At 39.5% G+C, this 15916-nt stretch overlaps 1 protein-coding gene across 5 annotated transcripts in view; it reads left to right on the plus strand.

Moving 5' to 3' along the window:
- Window positions 1-373: 373 nt before the first annotated feature.
- Window positions 374-15916, plus strand: part of cnot1 (CCR4-NOT transcription complex, subunit 1) — a 29172-nt gene continuing 13629 nt past the window's right edge. For all 5 annotated transcript variants that reach the window (XM_053505401.1, XM_053505403.1, XM_053505399.1 and 2 more), the window contains exons 1-21: window positions 374-576; window positions 4943-5240; window positions 6612-6719; window positions 7961-8059; window positions 8175-8243; window positions 8339-8393; window positions 8502-8705; window positions 8809-8977; window positions 9081-9207; window positions 9322-9432; window positions 9543-9716; window positions 10792-10919; window positions 11110-11350; window positions 11678-11797; window positions 11888-12010; window positions 12108-12259; window positions 12501-12645; window positions 12741-12942; window positions 14644-14769; window positions 15146-15270; window positions 15405-15691. In XM_053505401.1, coding sequence (XP_053361376.1) covers window positions 5139-5240; window positions 6612-6719; window positions 7961-8059; window positions 8175-8243; window positions 8339-8393; window positions 8502-8705; window positions 8809-8977; window positions 9081-9207; window positions 9322-9432; window positions 9543-9716; window positions 10792-10919; window positions 11110-11350; window positions 11678-11797; window positions 11888-12010; window positions 12108-12259; window positions 12501-12645; window positions 12741-12942; window positions 14644-14769; window positions 15146-15270; window positions 15405-15691 — 2867 coding nt within the window. In that variant the 5' untranslated portion in view covers window positions 374-576; window positions 4943-5138. The remainder of the gene's footprint in view (window positions 577-4942; window positions 5241-6611; window positions 6720-7960; window positions 8060-8174; window positions 8244-8338; window positions 8394-8501; window positions 8706-8808; window positions 8978-9080; window positions 9208-9321; window positions 9433-9542; window positions 9717-10791; window positions 10920-11109; window positions 11351-11677; window positions 11798-11887; window positions 12011-12107; window positions 12260-12500; window positions 12646-12740; window positions 12943-14643; window positions 14770-15145; window positions 15271-15404; window positions 15692-15916) is intronic.

A 15916-nucleotide genomic window follows, 5' to 3' on the forward strand; every position in this document is an offset into this window, starting at 1 on the left:
TATTTGGCTGACGATGAAAGAAGTACAACCTTACAAAATTTTATTTTTTTGTATTAATAAGTTAGACAGAGAGTTCTGCTGTATAGAAGAACAAGGCAGACATGTACGTGGGATTCAACCAGAAACAACAATGATAATAATATCACTGATTACATTGAAGATCAGATGATTTTAGCTTGAACCTTTCAACTACTGTATATCTACAAACTCTTAGCTAGCTCGTGTTATTTTTCGGAGCGCGTGCGCGCGACAGAAGCGGCGCGAGGACGAGGAGGGTGGGTGGGTGGGGGGGGGGGGTGAACCGCGCGAGCGCAACATTTGATAGGTTGCTGTGTCACGGCGCTCGGGCGCGTGCATAAGAGGACTGCCGCACTCGGGCACGCGCAAGTCTGTGACACAGACGCCATTTTATTTTTGAAAAATCAAATAGAAACTGGGGGAGGCTAAAAAAAAAAAACCAACATCTTTATTTTTATTAAAAAAAGGAAATCCTTTTGAGATCTATTTTTTCCTTTGTTGGAGACGAGAAATATCGGAGAAAATGATCACCAACCCGTAAATTTGTATGATTTCGAGGTAATTTGTTCTTTTGAGCTGTCTTGTCAAACATTTCCAGTGCCTTGCGTTAATGTTAGCTCATGGCAGCAGCACTTTGCTAATGCTAACTAGGTAGTGAGCGTGTAGCCTAGCTTCCTGTATCTCGTAGCGAAACTACAAAAAACAAAACAAAAAAACTTTTAAAACTTACTAAAAAACAAAGCCGTTTATTGCAACAAAATCAATTTTTTTTGGTTTTGTTGGTGTTTAGTTTCTCTTGCTAGTCAGTGAGGTAACATTAGGCCCGAACGCTAGCTTGACTAGCTAGCTCTCTACTTGTATATATGTTTTTAAAAAATAGCTTAAACGTTTCTTTTTTTAGCTGCACAGCTAAATGTCATATCGCACTATATGCCCCATATTTCATTTTTAATATTAGACACAGCTACATCTAACTAGTCTAATATTCTGATAATATTCAGCTCAGCCACCTGGCCTAGCCTGCTCGCTAACTTGGCTAAAGCTGCTTGTTAGCCATGTAAGCCGAGTTAGCTAGCAAGCTAGGTCTGAACAATAGACATCACTAATGCTAGCTTGATCGTTTGTTTTTCTTAATTTGTATACGTACTACACTGACCGTAGTCTTGATGACATTTTGGTGCATGTGTAATCATCTATTTGTAAACACTTTCAGCATACAAGTATAAAGTGTTTGTCAGTGTGTGCTGTTCCAGGTCTGTGTTTTTACTGTTTCAGATACAACTACTACTATCTATTACTTCTTTAAAACTTACTGATTAACACATGTTTAGTTTGTTCTATTTGCCATAAATTTAAAGCAATATCCAGTAATTTGTTCATCAATACTAGGTAAGCGTTATGATCCTTTTTCTGGTATTTTTGGCCTTCCAGATGTAAAATACAAGCCCTATTTATATTGCATTAATTTACTCTGATACTTTTTTCTTCTTTTGCCTTTGTAGTCATAAAACTTCAATCCAGACAGCACACAGTGATGTAACAATTTGAAAATGTAGCAAAACATAAATATGAAGAATGTTTGCATTTACATTTTAAAATGCATGTTGCTCAATTCCTTTTTGTTTTTTGGGCAGATTGGATTCTCACGTCATGATGGTTCATGTTCATAATGACGACAACTAAAAATAACTTTTTTTTTTCTAACTTTGCACATTGATGCGTCTTTTCTTGTGAAAAAGCATCATTTGTGTTACCACTTATTTTATTTTATTTTTTTAATAGTTAAAGTAAAAAAAAAAAAAACGCTTGTGATTTTGCTCTTGAGGATGGCGAGCAGTTAGTCTGGTGTAGATATTTTTTTTTCTTCTTTTTTTTTTTTTCTTTAGCTGTTTTTAACAGCTGTTGATGCACTGCTATGAAATCCCTGGACTACCGGCACTGATTGATTGATGTCAGCATGCGCAGTGGCAAAAGTTGCATGTATTTCGATCTGCCCTTCTTGTTCAAGTCGTGGGACCATGTATCGATACATATCCGATCTAGAACCGTATATGAAAGTGACTCGGGATCAAAAAAAAAAAATCTGATTCAAACCATTAATGTGAGTGTAGCCTATGTCACCTTGCGATAAGGGATGGGCGGGGTTAACTGCTTCCACTTGGTGTATTTAAATTTGTATCTCCGGTGTGAAATCAACAACTGTTGATAATAAACGCGTCCCAGAATTGCCACAGAAAAGTGCATGCTTTTAACGTCATTTGTGGTTATGAATTGTTTTCAATTCGAACATGAGTCGCCAATTGCTTCAATTGCCACCTGTAATTGTGGTGTACACGAACCTGACCGCTACTCACTTAATATGGCACTGCATTTTTAATTACATAAGCACAGTTTTGGACAGATTTCTAGTACAATGAGCTCAGGTTAACAGGCTTAGCACACTTATGATGTCCGATTTGTTCCCCTTTGTCGCTTTAGCGCTATAAAGCTGTTAAAAAGAAGACCTGAACATGTCGCCTGCGTTTCATACTTCACTGAACCTTGCAATAGACACAAAGCTATCATGGTGTGTTTGTTGGAGAAGGATGCTGGTGTTTTGGGCTCAGGTGGTGTGATGGGTACCGCAACGACATTGGCATACATGCATACTGTAGAGCTGTGAATCAAAGATGGACAGTCAGTTCGATTCAGTCCAATTATAAGCTTTTAGAATTTGTGTTGTTGGCATTAAGATTTATGATTTATCTAAATCAACTGTTTTTTACAGGTTTAAGAACTTAAAAAAAAAATTTGAAAACTCCCGTAATATGTTGTACAAAGCAATTATCTTTTTTTGATCAGTGTCGAACATTCCTCGCATATCATTGCTTTTAATAATAAACACAATTTTCTTAACCATGTACAGGCTAATTTTGTCCTTTTTAGGCTTTCAAACCTTGCCGTCTCCCCAATTTGATGCCCTTTCTGATTAATTTTTTGTCTCATATGTTAACTTTTTTTAGTGGCTGCATCTTAAATTGTACACTTTCGGTCTGTAATGTCAGCTCTACTTTTTACACAGATCTCATTTCACCTTTGCAGTTCAAAAACAACAAAGATTCCCCGCACACAACAGTCCTGCCTTGAACAGGAGATCGGAGGAGCCGACTACAGCGTTCACTGTAAAAACATTTAATTAGTCTAAAATTGTCCCAGACAACGACTGCGTAAAACTCAAATCTCATGGAAAGGCTAAAAATACGGTAGTGGGGCAGGGCAGAATAAGTACACTAACTACATCAAGGTCACTTTGAAGAGTGTTGGTGTTTCTTGTAGGCTTATTTTTCAGCCTGCGCTGATTTGATGACATGAGGCAGAGTGTAGCAAGTTTCTATATTCACAGGTAAATCTTTTGTTGTTTACTCGAACACAGTGAGTACAAGTTATTAAGGGAATTTGGCAGAGATTTTACTGGGATCATACCTCGAATATGCACATACAGTGGACTGAAATCACAGGATTAGCAGTCTGTGCTGAGTCAGCTTTGCTGCTTTGTTCGAGTTCTGCAAAGTGACATCAGTGCCAATGTTGTTTTTTCTTAAGCCGGTTGATGTTTCAGATTTGTGTAAGTGGTGCCTCTTGTGTTGCCATTCGCGTTTGTCTAGCTTTACTTTGAGAGCTGCTTTTTTTTTTTTTTTTTTTTGAGACATTTTGAGGAATTTTTTTTTTAAACAGACCATATCTTTTTTTAAAGAACAAATGCATTTAAACGCGTATTTCGGATTCTTAGCTGTAGGATAAAAAAAAAAATCTTACAATTTGTAAAAATTAAAGTAGTAAAATTAGATCATGTACTTTTGTATAGTTTGTCGCTTCTCTCTCTTTTTTTTATTTAAACAAGATTAATATAATGCTATTCTCCTTAGAAAAAGAAAACTATGATCTTGGTCATAACTATGGTGACTAAATGTGTAAATATGGTGATTGTTTTATGAGAATAAAATGATGTATATTTTTGCTGTAGATTTAAGATGCTTAGTTGTAAGATTTTTTAAAAGCAGCATTTATAACAATTTGCTTTAGAAAAAGGAGCAAATTTAGATCATGTACTTTTGTGTGGTTTGTCTTCACTTCTCTTTTTTATTTTATTTTATTAATGTTGCTTCCTGCTGCAGACTTCCAGTTTTCATTTTCTATAGAGATTATGCAATCCCTAAACCTACACTGATCTAGATTTGAACAAAAGTCATATCAGCAGGCAAAATTAACTATAATTAAAAAGTTTAATATAATGCTAATCTTGCGTCTCCATATGAAGAAAGTATCATCTTGGTCAAAATCGTACTGTAGCACTAAATGTGTACAAGAATGAAGTTTAACACAGTCTCCATTGGTTGGCATTTGTTTGAGCCGTTATTATAGTATGTAAAAACGCACATAGAAAAGCGCTAATGTCTTAACCCAGTATGAAGCAATGTACAAAGGTGTGCAGTCGACTTCTGCTTGGATTCCACGTCTGTTGCTTATAGCAAAATTTTAATTACGTGTTGCTGACGTAATTAAAACGTTGCTAATCACGCATTCTTCCTCCTTGTTAATAGGATCGCCCCATCGCTCATTATGATGACTAACCACCAATAGGTGTCGGGCATTGTAAGACTCTCAGCACTGACTGTAAAATGTTTCCTACCAGCGTGGAGACCCAAACAAAATACTGCAGTGCATTCTGGGGCTGTATAGTGCAGTATTGTTGTAGTGTATTGCAACAGAAAATAAAAGCACTTCGCAGGAAATAAAAAGATGCGTTCAATGACTCTTTCCTTGGCTTTAGGTTTTGTAGGTTTACATCGTTTTATGCGTTTCATTCTGATGTAACTTTTTTTTTTTTAATTTCTATAAAGGTATTCATATTTGTCTTCTTTCTCCCCTCTTTAAATGCGTTCAGATGTCAAAACCGGACTTGTACTGAGGCACAGCACGACGGACCACGACCCACAGAGACGGACCTTGCCGGAACACACGGACACTTGGGCGCCTGTGGGGGGGGAGGGGAGCAGAAGTAACCTACCACCGAAGTGACTAAAGGGGAATAATGGTGATTTTGCGCCGGGCTCGGCCGCCTGCTTCCGCCCCGACCAGCAATGAATCTTGACTCGCTCTCGCTGGCTTTGTCTCAAATCAGCTACCTGGTGGACAATTTAACCAAGAAAAACTACAGAGCCAGCCAGCAAGAGATACAGCATGTGAGTTTTATAATGCAAACTTGCCTGAGTTCACCCCATATATATGAAGTGAACCTAAAATTTGTTAAATACTATACAGTGCACAGTAAGTGTTGTTTTAACCCATCCTGGTTGAAAACTAGTAATTTCCAAAAACACTGAGTACCAGAGAAGGTAAAATATCGAACTTGGGGCTCGTTTTCGGTTCACTTTGTACCACGTGGATGGAGTACGATTAAGAACAACAGAGAAAGTTTTCTCCTGTGCCTGCTGAAGGGAGGAAAAAAAAAATCCATCCTGAATTTTTTTTTCACAAAGCTTTGTTTTCAGCGACCCAAAAACTGTATGTAGTTTTATAAGGTTATGTTGATGCATTGAGAGAAGTGTTTAACATTAGTGCTGTAAATTGATTCAAAATTTAATCGAGTTAATCAAAGTCCTAGTCCAGGATTAAAAACTTTATTTTTAAATGCTTTAGATTTACTTATAAATTATATTTATCGTATTATAAACGTGCAATGTTAGAATAAAGAAATGCTTGACGAACTGGTCAGAGGAAACATTGTGCAGTTTTATAATACCTCAAACATTAACATTTTAGCTAATGTTCAACTAAAATCCTTCAAATGGGACCAGCGCTGCATGCAGCGGCTGGATATTATGGATTGTGGCAGCCCACCGAGAGTGGGGTTTGAACCCCGATCCTCAGATCCGAAAAATCAACAACCTAGAGTCTCGTCTCAGGCTGCCTGAGCGATCACTCTAAAGTCCTGGGTTTGTGTTCTTGTGTAAAAACAGTAGGGTGACAGTAGCTTAGGTCCCCAACTTTGGTTTTATCCAAACTTCCATCAGGAAGCTGTTTATAATTAAACTTGCTGTTCAGCGCACCTGGTGAAATTTTCTGTCATCTTTATTTTCCGTACAGTTATAACGTACTGCTATCTTACACGCTGGCTAACTGCGCTGCGATTATGGGAAGCCATTAGGGTCCAATTTGGTCATATGATTTAATAAATTTTTTTTTTTAATGCGTTCACTTCTAGATTAATCACATGTATTAGAGTTAATATTAACAGTGCTAGTTACTGTAGAAATGACGCACATTTCCATGTGAGCGAAATGATTAAAATCACATGCTAAAAGGGTGAGGAGTAGCTCAGTGGTTGAGACACTTTACTGCTGATCGGAAGGTCCCAGGTTCAAACCCCACCACCAAGTTGCCGCTGTTGAGCCTCTGTTGAAGTCCCTTCAACCCTAACTGCTTAGATGTATAACAAGATAAAAATGTAGGTCACTCCCGATAAGGCCGTAAATGTTTATCTGTGAACTTTTCTTTGTTAATGTTAATGCTGTGATGAACGCAGGATGAGGTATGTTCTCACTCTTCTTTAGATCGTGAATCGTCACGGCCCTGAGGCAGACAGACATCTGTTACGCTGTCTCTTTTCCCACGTGGATTTCAGTGGCGATGGTAAAAGCAGTGGCAAAGATTTCCACCAGGTAACTTTTTATTTTTATTATTGTGAATTATGTTTAATCTAATTTAATTCATTTTTTACATGCTCCTTATGTTTTCAATGTTCTAGCCTGTTTGTGGTTATTTTCTATAAAACTTTTTATTCATAGCAGAACATTGGTTGTGGGTGGGGGGGGGTGGTATAATTTTTCATGTTTCTTTTGGGTTTTATAAGGTCAATTTTCCATTAGGTAACGTTTCAGTTTGTTCAGTTTGAGGAACACTTTATTGCAAACTAGGGAAAAAATATTCTGCTGAAGCCCGGCCACTGGCTGATCGATTTGTGTAACTTTATTTTAAACATTCGAGGTCGTTTTGCCCCATGTGTTTCACAATGTAGGGTAAAATCCTCAACAGGTTGCTAAAGAACCCTGATCTGGGATTGAACGAACAAACAAGCCTCCTAAGTGTTTTAAATACAACCAAAAGCAATAATGATGACTAAACTGCAACAAAAAACGTTTGACTTCAGGAGGCTTAAAAAGTAGACGTTCTTCAGCTTTCCACATTAAAACAAGAATAGGGCAAACAAGAACCCCGGGGCATTTTCTGCTTCCCGCATTTGGGTCATTTTGTTCTGCATAGTAAGCTTTGATCTGGCAGAATCATGTGACTGTTGTAGCACTGTCTTTTTTTTTTTTTTTTTTTTTTTTTCATCTAATGTGTGAGTCACTCATGTAATAGATTAGATGAGCTGAGGAACTTCTTTCCAAATGCCTTCTCATAATGATGTGGCTTATGAGCACTCTTGCCTTGGATATCTTGAGGAAGACTTCTTCACACACATGCGCACATACACACACCAAATATTGTGCATTATGCAACTAGTCTTTTGTCCTGGGTGGTTTTGCCTGTTATGTGAGAAAATGGGGGCAGTTAAAATAACTACTTGAGGAGCAAACATGCTATGGCACAAAATGTGTGGACCATGACCCCCCCCCTAAAAGTTTCCTGAGGGTAGTTTTAGTTATTGAGGGTATTGCGCAGCGATGGGAAACGCACACATCCTGAACTTGAGGTACCGTGTGTAAAAACAACAAAAAAATATAAAAAGTCCTTCTCTTACATTTTTACTTGAGTAAAAGTCCAAAAGTCCTTACAGTTAAATTTTCTTAAATGTCAAAAGAGAGCTTGCGATAGCTCAATAACTTTTAAGTCTTAGTAAAATTTGTCAACCACGCCTCTTTTCTCTTTAATCTCATGCACTTTATTTTTTTGTCCCCAGACACAATTTTTGATCCAAGAGTGTGTGTCCCTTATCACAAAGCCAAATTTTATTTCAACTCTCTGCTACGCCATTGACAATCCTCTGCACTATCAGAAGGTATGTCTTTTTTTATTTATTTTTTGTTTCTAAGACACAGCTCGGTGTTTCCAAACATGTTAATATGCACTGTTCATGGATATTTATTTATTTATTTTTTGTGTGATATTCTCAGAGTTTGAAGCCATCGCCTCATTTGTTTCCTCAACTGAGTAAAGTTCTTAAACTAAGCAAAGTTCAGGAGGTAAGACAAGCATTTATAGACAGACATCCAGTCTCGTTTCATAGCCGTTTTCTGATCTCTAGCACGTTTTGATAATATGTTCTGTGTCGGACCAGGTGATCTTTGCCCTCGCTCTTCTGAACTCCAGTAACGCAGACCTTCGTGGGTTTGGTACGTGTCTTGCCATTTCTTATCGTCATAGTAGTTGAAGAACATGCAATGCTTAAATAATTTACACACTGCACAAGTGTAAAAGTACTTTCTTTTTGTGCACCTTAGCGGCTCAGTTCGTGAAGCAGAAGCTGCCGGACCTCCTGCGCTCATACGTGGACGCCGACCTCGGAGGGAGCCAGGAAGGTGGCTTCCAGGACATTGCCATAGAGGCTCTGCACCTGCTGCTCTCTCACCTCCTGTTTGGGCAGAAAGGCTCCAGCGGAGTCGGGCAAGAACAGATCGACGCATTTCTCAAGACACTGTGCAGAGGTGAGCAGCCTTACTGGTTTTAGAGAGGTTTAATTCCTAAACCTTAAGCGTACAGTATCGTGTGTGTTTGTGTTACTTAACACATGCTCCTGTTGTGTTTCAGATTTCCCGCAGGAGCGGTGCCCTGTGGTGCTTGCACCACTGCTGTACCCTGAGAAACGGGACATTCTCATGGACAGGATCTTACCAGACTCTGGGGAGTTAGCAAAGACCATGATGGGGAGTTCCCTTGCGGATCTTATGCAAGAACTCGGCTATGGCTTTTGTGCAAGGTACGTTTTACCCCACTTTTTTTTTTCCACCACTTTCAACAAGTTCATGTATCGGTCTGCTCTACGTGAAGGTATAATGTTGTTTGCTTGTGTGTGTGTTCAGTGTTGAAGATTGCAGGAACTTGATCATGCAATGTGCACCATGTGAGGTGACCGCCAGCCAGGTGGCCAGAGTGCTGGGCATGATGGCTCGCACTCACTCAGGCCTTACTGATGGAATTGCACTACAGGTACATTTTTATTTATTTATATATATTTTTATGAACTCGTAGCCTCTCTCTGAAGTGCACAACACAACCAATCACATTTTGGTCGCCTTACTAATCGGGGTTTTCTCTCTGCAGACCGTCTCGGCTCCAGGAAGCGGCATCTGGAGTGACGGGAAAGACAAAAGCGACAGCTCTCAACCACACACCTGGAATGTAGACGTTCTGATTGATGTAGTGAAAGAGTTTGTAAGTCCAATTTATTAGTATTTTATGAAAGACGACTTAAAAATGTACGGTTGTGATAAAATCCACTTCACCATTATCATTATTTGTATTTATTTATTTATTTTTTAAAGAACCCAAATCTGAATTTCAAAGAGGTCACCTATGAGCTGGACCATGCAGGCTTCATGATCCGGGACAGTAAAGGGCTGCACATCGTAGTGCATGGTATTCAGAAAGGTCTGGGTCAGATGGAGGTCTTCCCTGTCGATCTCATCTACCGACCATGGAAGCATGCAGAGGGACAGGTTTGTCAGTTTTCTAACACATTTTGTTCCTCATGAGTGTCGGGTGTAGGTAAAGGACACGTTTTGTGTTTTAGACAAGTCTGTCCGTGAGGACCACCTGGTTCACTTTGCTCCTTGATTCAACAGGTTAGGATGAGCCAGTTTTTCCCACAGGACTGAAAAGTACTTGAGGGGGTAGCTCTTAGAACCGGCTGACATTTTATTTATAAAAACTATTTGAGTCAAGATTGTGCATTTTAGAGTGACGCATCCTTTTTTTTTTTTAAATAAAAAAAAGCATCTAGGCAATATGACAAACTGAATTTTATTTAATTCAGCAACTATACAGAATTTTTTGAATGGTGGTTTTTGGATGTTTCTGTAAACAATAATAACAATAAGACGTTTTTAATTACTTTTTTGTGTTGTCGTTCCCATATTCTGGAAGCAGTACAGTTTACATATTCTTAAAAGTAATTAGAACTTTAGTTCTACATGATGCATCAGAAATCCCAAATACACCAGTGTGTGAGGTCTGACGCCTCCCTGTAAACACCCTCCAACCCCCGGCAGGACTTCTGTATTTGTTTTTTAATCGGAGATCCCAAGGTGTTGCGTTTAATGCTTTTCTTTCATATCTGTGCTGCTTCTTTGGTATTCTGTCATAGTGCAGCTTGACTTTACTTTGGCCTGATGTGAATATTCATGAGGAAAACGATGCCTGAACGGCAGGTTGCTGATTTTAGAAGAATCTCCATTTAGAATTTTTATTATATTTTTTTTAGTCATGTATCTTTTAAGACCAGTGCTGATTGCTGGTGTTGATGTAAAAGTTGATACTTGAAAGGTCTTTTGTTTAAGCGGTGTGCCTCAGTCTTTAGGTAGAGCTGAAGCAGGTGCCAGTGGCCACAGAGCCGCTATCAGGTGTTTGAGTGGCATCCTGGATGATGTCGGAAACTCTTAAGCACAACATTAAATTTTAATCTGAAATTGTATTTTAAATGTTTTCTTAAAGAATGATACAACAGTTCAGCTCATTTTACCTCACTCACAGTAAGTGTTTTTAATTCAGTTACATTATGCTTGTTTTTTTCAGCTTTCCTTCATCCAGCAATCCTTGATAAGTCCGGACGTGTTCTGCTTCGGTCTGTACCCCTGTCACACCGTCGTCATTGACATCCTCAAAGCTCCACCTGAGGATGACAACAAAGAGATAGCAACATGGTCTGTATCAGCAGCTCAGAATAAACATGTTCAAGGAAATGTATTTTAGAGGTTTAGGAAATTCAATTTTTTTTCCCTGTTACACCCCTCCCCCCATCGTTCTCCTGCCAAGATGGTGGTGGGACTTTGTTAGTTATGATGTATGTATAAATATATATTTTTTTAAACCGTGACCCCTGTTGCCCCACAGGAAAAGCCTGGACCTGGTGGAGTGTCTGCTGCGACTGTCCGAGGTGGGCCACTACGAGCAGGTAAAGCAACTGTTTAGCTTCCCCATCAAGCACTGTCCGGACATGCTCGTGCTAGCGCTGCTGCAGATCAGCACGTCCTGGCACAACCTGCGCAACGAGCTCATCTCCACGCTCATGCCCATCTTCCTGGGCAACCACCCCAACTCTGCAATCATCCTACATTACGCCTGGCACGGGCAGGTACGTTCGAGCGCTGTCGAGTTCAGTCTTCTTGCTTCCAAATTACCTCAGATTATTACTTTAAAAATCTGAGAACATCTTTAAAGACTGAAAGACAAAACATCATGAGTGAGTTTAAAATAAAACGCCTAGAAACTTAAGCCAACTTGTAAACCAGCCTCTTTCCACTTTTACGATGTATGCGTGTCTTGCATAATCATCTTCTAAATTATGTGTCTTCAAAATATTAATTTGGTTGCTGTTTTAAGCCTGAAATCAAGATTGATTAATGCAGATGTGCTTAAAGTTCCAGTTGTACTTATAGTGAGTCTTTGCTCTGTGGTTTAGGGCCAGTCGCCATCCATCCGGCAGCTCATCATGCGCTCGATGGCAGAGTGGTACATGAGGGGGGAGCAGTATGACCAGGCTAAGCTCTCGCGCATTCTGGACGTGGCTCAGGACTTGAAGGTGCAGCCACATTCCCATACATTCTTTAAGCATAAATTAGTTTCAACTTGCCATCTTTACTTATAACTTTTTTTATTTTTTGCATTTCAGTCTCTATCAATGCTGCTAAATAGTACTCCGTTTGCCTTCGTTATTGATCTTGCTGCACTTGCCTCTCGCCGCGAATACCTCAAATTAGACAAATGGCTGACCGATAAAATCCGAGAGCATGGGGTAAGTATAGTGCACGTACACGCACGTCAGTTCTGTAAGCAGGATCAATTCGATGCGAATGTAAAAGTACTTGATTTTTTTTTTTCTTTCTTTCTAGGAGCCGTTCATTCAGGCATGCGTGACTTTCCTGAAGAGACGTTGTCCCACCATCATGGGAGGACTAGCTCCGGAAAAAGACCAGCCAAAAAGTGCACAACTGCCCCCAGAAACTTTGGCCACCATGCTGGCCTGTCTGCAGTCTTGTGCAGGGTGAGAAATATATGGCAGATTAAAGAGGATTCAATATTTCACCCTGAACGCAATACACTGTTTTGAATCTCTTGACGATAAATATGTGACCCAAAACAGCCAGCGTGGGCTTTATTTTTTTATTAATTAAAATGCTTGGTTAGGCATGTTAAAGGTCATGTAGTGTGCAAAATACAACACTCACAAATGTGAGGGAATGAAATGTGTTTTGACTTGTCTCTGCTTACTTAAATTTTTCCAGGAGTGTGTCGCAAGAGCTGTCCGAGACAATCCTGACCATGGTGGCCAACTGTAGCAATGTGATGAACAAAGCTCGCCAGCCTCCACCAGGAGTCATGCCAAAGGGCCGGGCGCCAAGCACCAGCAGTCTGGACGCTATTTCCCCGGTAAGGTCTTGCTGTCAGAGTTTCAGTTTTGCATTATTTCATCATTGGTACGATAACGACAGAGTGACCATTCTACTGTGTGATTTTTAATTCAGGTGGACCCTCTCACTGCGATGGGCTCTCTCAATCTGGGTGGTTCAGCCACTTCCCACACGCAGAACATGCAAGGCTTCCCCACACCTCTGAGCTCGGCCTTCAGCAACCCTCAGTCCCCTGCCAAGGCCTTCCCCCCTCTGACCAACCCTAACCCCAGTACGGCCTTCGGGGGTATCAGCAGCCTCTCCTCGCAGCTCCCAGGTGCAGCTTCAGAACATCACAGTGTCTGATATTTATACTTTGAACTGTAGTAAATTATATGCTTAGCTGTATCAGTATTTCGCAGGAATAGGAAACTGGTTTCACAACCATTTAAAGTGTCATGTTTGTTTTGTCAGAAGTGCACACCAGGTCAGGTTAAACAGAAGAGCTTCTCAGGTCCTGTAGTGTTATGCAAGCCATCCAGGTGGTGGTGTTTAGATATGGGGGTTGATCTTCTAAGAAAGGGAGTTGTGCAGGTATTTGTTCGTTGTTAGAGATTCAAAAATTTTGTCACGTACATGGTTGTACAAATACAATAGTGAAATGCAATTGTGCCAATCTCCAAACTATGCAGATTAAGAAATAATAAAAAACTAATAAGAATTAAAAGTATGTACAAGATAAAAATAATAGAATAAGTATGTACAAGTCCGATATGAATTGTATTCAATGTTAATGGTTTCTAAAGAGAATAACTGTGTAGTGAGACATTTTGGCTCATGTATGGGTGGGGAAGAAAAAAGAAAAAAAAATTGTGGTAAATTTCAGTGCTTTATCAGGGTGGAATTAGAAAGCCCTATTTAGATGGGATTGAAGTTAAATGAGGTCCAGGGGTAATTTTTTGTTGTGCTGTTGCTGTTTAAGGTCTGTACAGGTTGGCCACGTCAGTGCATTTTCTCCGATCTGAGCAAAGTATATACAGATCAAGTTACTTTTTATAATTTTTTTTATAAAGGGTTAAACTGTGGTCATTTTTGTCTGACTTCACATTGCCCATGATTTTACTTGTTACAGTTTGCTGTATTTTGTTGCATGACATGTGCATCAGTGCACCCGCCAGATAATACAGTTGCCAAAAGGCCAAACTATAAATTCATCGCTTAGAAGACGTACTTCGGCTAAGCATTTTTTTTTTCTTTCTAGGAGAAAGAACGTTGCATAAACATGCAGGTATAATACCATGGGCTTAATCTATGATAATAGAAAAGTTGCCAAACGAGATACTGAATTTCCTGTGTGCATAGAAAAACTTGGAGTTTAGTCTTCTCCAAACCTGAAGTCTGCAATCCGGAAAGTTGTGGAGGGTTTTTGTTACTGCGGATTTAGCAGCAGATAAAGTTTTCAGTAAAACCAGTTCAATGGTTACAGCCCATAACGCAGAACATAAAACTCTATCATACTGTTCCTGTTAAGTTAGGCGGGGCAGTATAACACACATTATGGTTCTGAAAGGCCTTTCTACAATGCATGATATTGTTTATTGTAGAAAGCAAGTCATTACATAAAAAGAATATTCATTTATTTTTTTTAGTAAGTCTCGTATATGTACATACATGCATACGTACGTTCTGACATATTTCTATCAGAAACCACCATTAACTTTTTACTTTTCAACTGTTTCTAACATGCGATTAGTATCATCAGTGTCAATTTTACTGACATGGCGAGTTGGTCCTGACGGTGAGACACTACTTAGATAAACAAATTAAAATACCCAGTAAAAACATAAATTTTTTTTATGAAGAAGCTTACTTTAAATGTATTTATGAAGCCCTCAGCTAAGCAGAAAACCTAATCTCTGGCAATCACCTTGCATGTCATTGTGGTAATTTTCATTCAACTGATCAGTCATGAAAATGTCTCTTAGGGTTGCCGCTCCTTTGCTCTCGTCTCTTAACATGTGATTATCTGTTTGGACAGGTCCGTTGAGTTCAGGCAGCTTAAGTGGGATTGGTTCAGGCTTGGGGATGCCAGCAGTGAGCAGCGACCCGTTTGGCACACGGAAGATGAGCACACCAGGGCTGAACCCACCCACCTTCCAGCATTGTAGGTTGAAGATCTTTAAGTGGTTTTGGGATTGAGTGAGCCTGGAGGCTCAGCTGTGTTTCCTCCAAATTTAGAAAATCCCACATCGAACTTCTAATGGGCATTCGCTTACCAAAAGTTTTAAAATTTTAAAACTGTACGCAATTAAAAGGAGAAACACGGATCAATCTGCATTACCGCTGTATTTATTTATTTTAGCAACCAGCTTGGTGTGAAGTTCGAAACTGGATTACATTTTTTCCCTTAATTTCACAAAAGCTGTTTTGAAGAATTAGTGGCTTATTTGCATGTTTAAATTTTTGAAGGTTATTTAGCTCATAAAATGATTTTTAAATGTTTTTTTTTTTTTTTTTTTTTTTTTTTTTTGTGTTTCTAGCTGACCTCTCTCAGGTGTGGCCCGAGGCAAACCAGCACTTTAGTAAAGAGATTGACGACGAGGCCAACAGCTACTTCCAGCGAATTTATAACCACCCCCCTCACCCCACCATGTCTGTGGATGAGGTGAGGCAGTAGACGTTTTATTTTTTTAGCATTGAAAACTACACACGCTGCTTAATCATATTTACTTTTTTTTCCCTCAAGTGTGACAGAAAATATAACGAGATGCTTCTCATACCTGCCTCTCTCACTCTCAGGTGCTGGAGATGCTGCAGAGGTTCAAGGACTCGAACATTAAGCGGGAGCGGGAGGTGTTTAACTGCATGCTTCGCAACCTGTTTGAAGAGTACCGTTTCTTCCCTCAGTATCCAGACAAAGAGCTGCACATCACCGCCTGCCTGTTTGGGGGCATCATCGAAAAGGGCCTGGTTACCTACATGGCCCTCGGCCTCGCCCTAAGATACGTCCTGGAAGCTTTGCGCAAACCTTACGGCTCTAAAATGTATTACTTTGGCATCGCTGCTCTGGATCGGTTTAAGAACAGGTACGTATTAAGATTTTATGTAGGTAATTAACCACAGCTCTGATTTTAAGTTCTTAACTTTGATTGATTTTAAATTTTTTCTAGGACAAGTTTTAAAATGTTAATTCATATGCTCCCTATGCAAATGGATTTTTTTTTTTTTATAGATGTGCAAGTGTGGTAAAATTTTGTTATAAGAGCGAAGAAACACATTTTTGTCAAATTAACATCAGTGGTGACGGTAGC

Source organism: Clarias gariepinus, chromosome 10 (assembly GCF_024256425.1).
Source record: "Clarias gariepinus isolate MV-2021 ecotype Netherlands chromosome 10, CGAR_prim_01v2, whole genome shotgun sequence".
NCBI classification, from domain to species: domain Eukaryota; kingdom Metazoa; phylum Chordata; class Actinopteri; order Siluriformes; family Clariidae; genus Clarias; species Clarias gariepinus.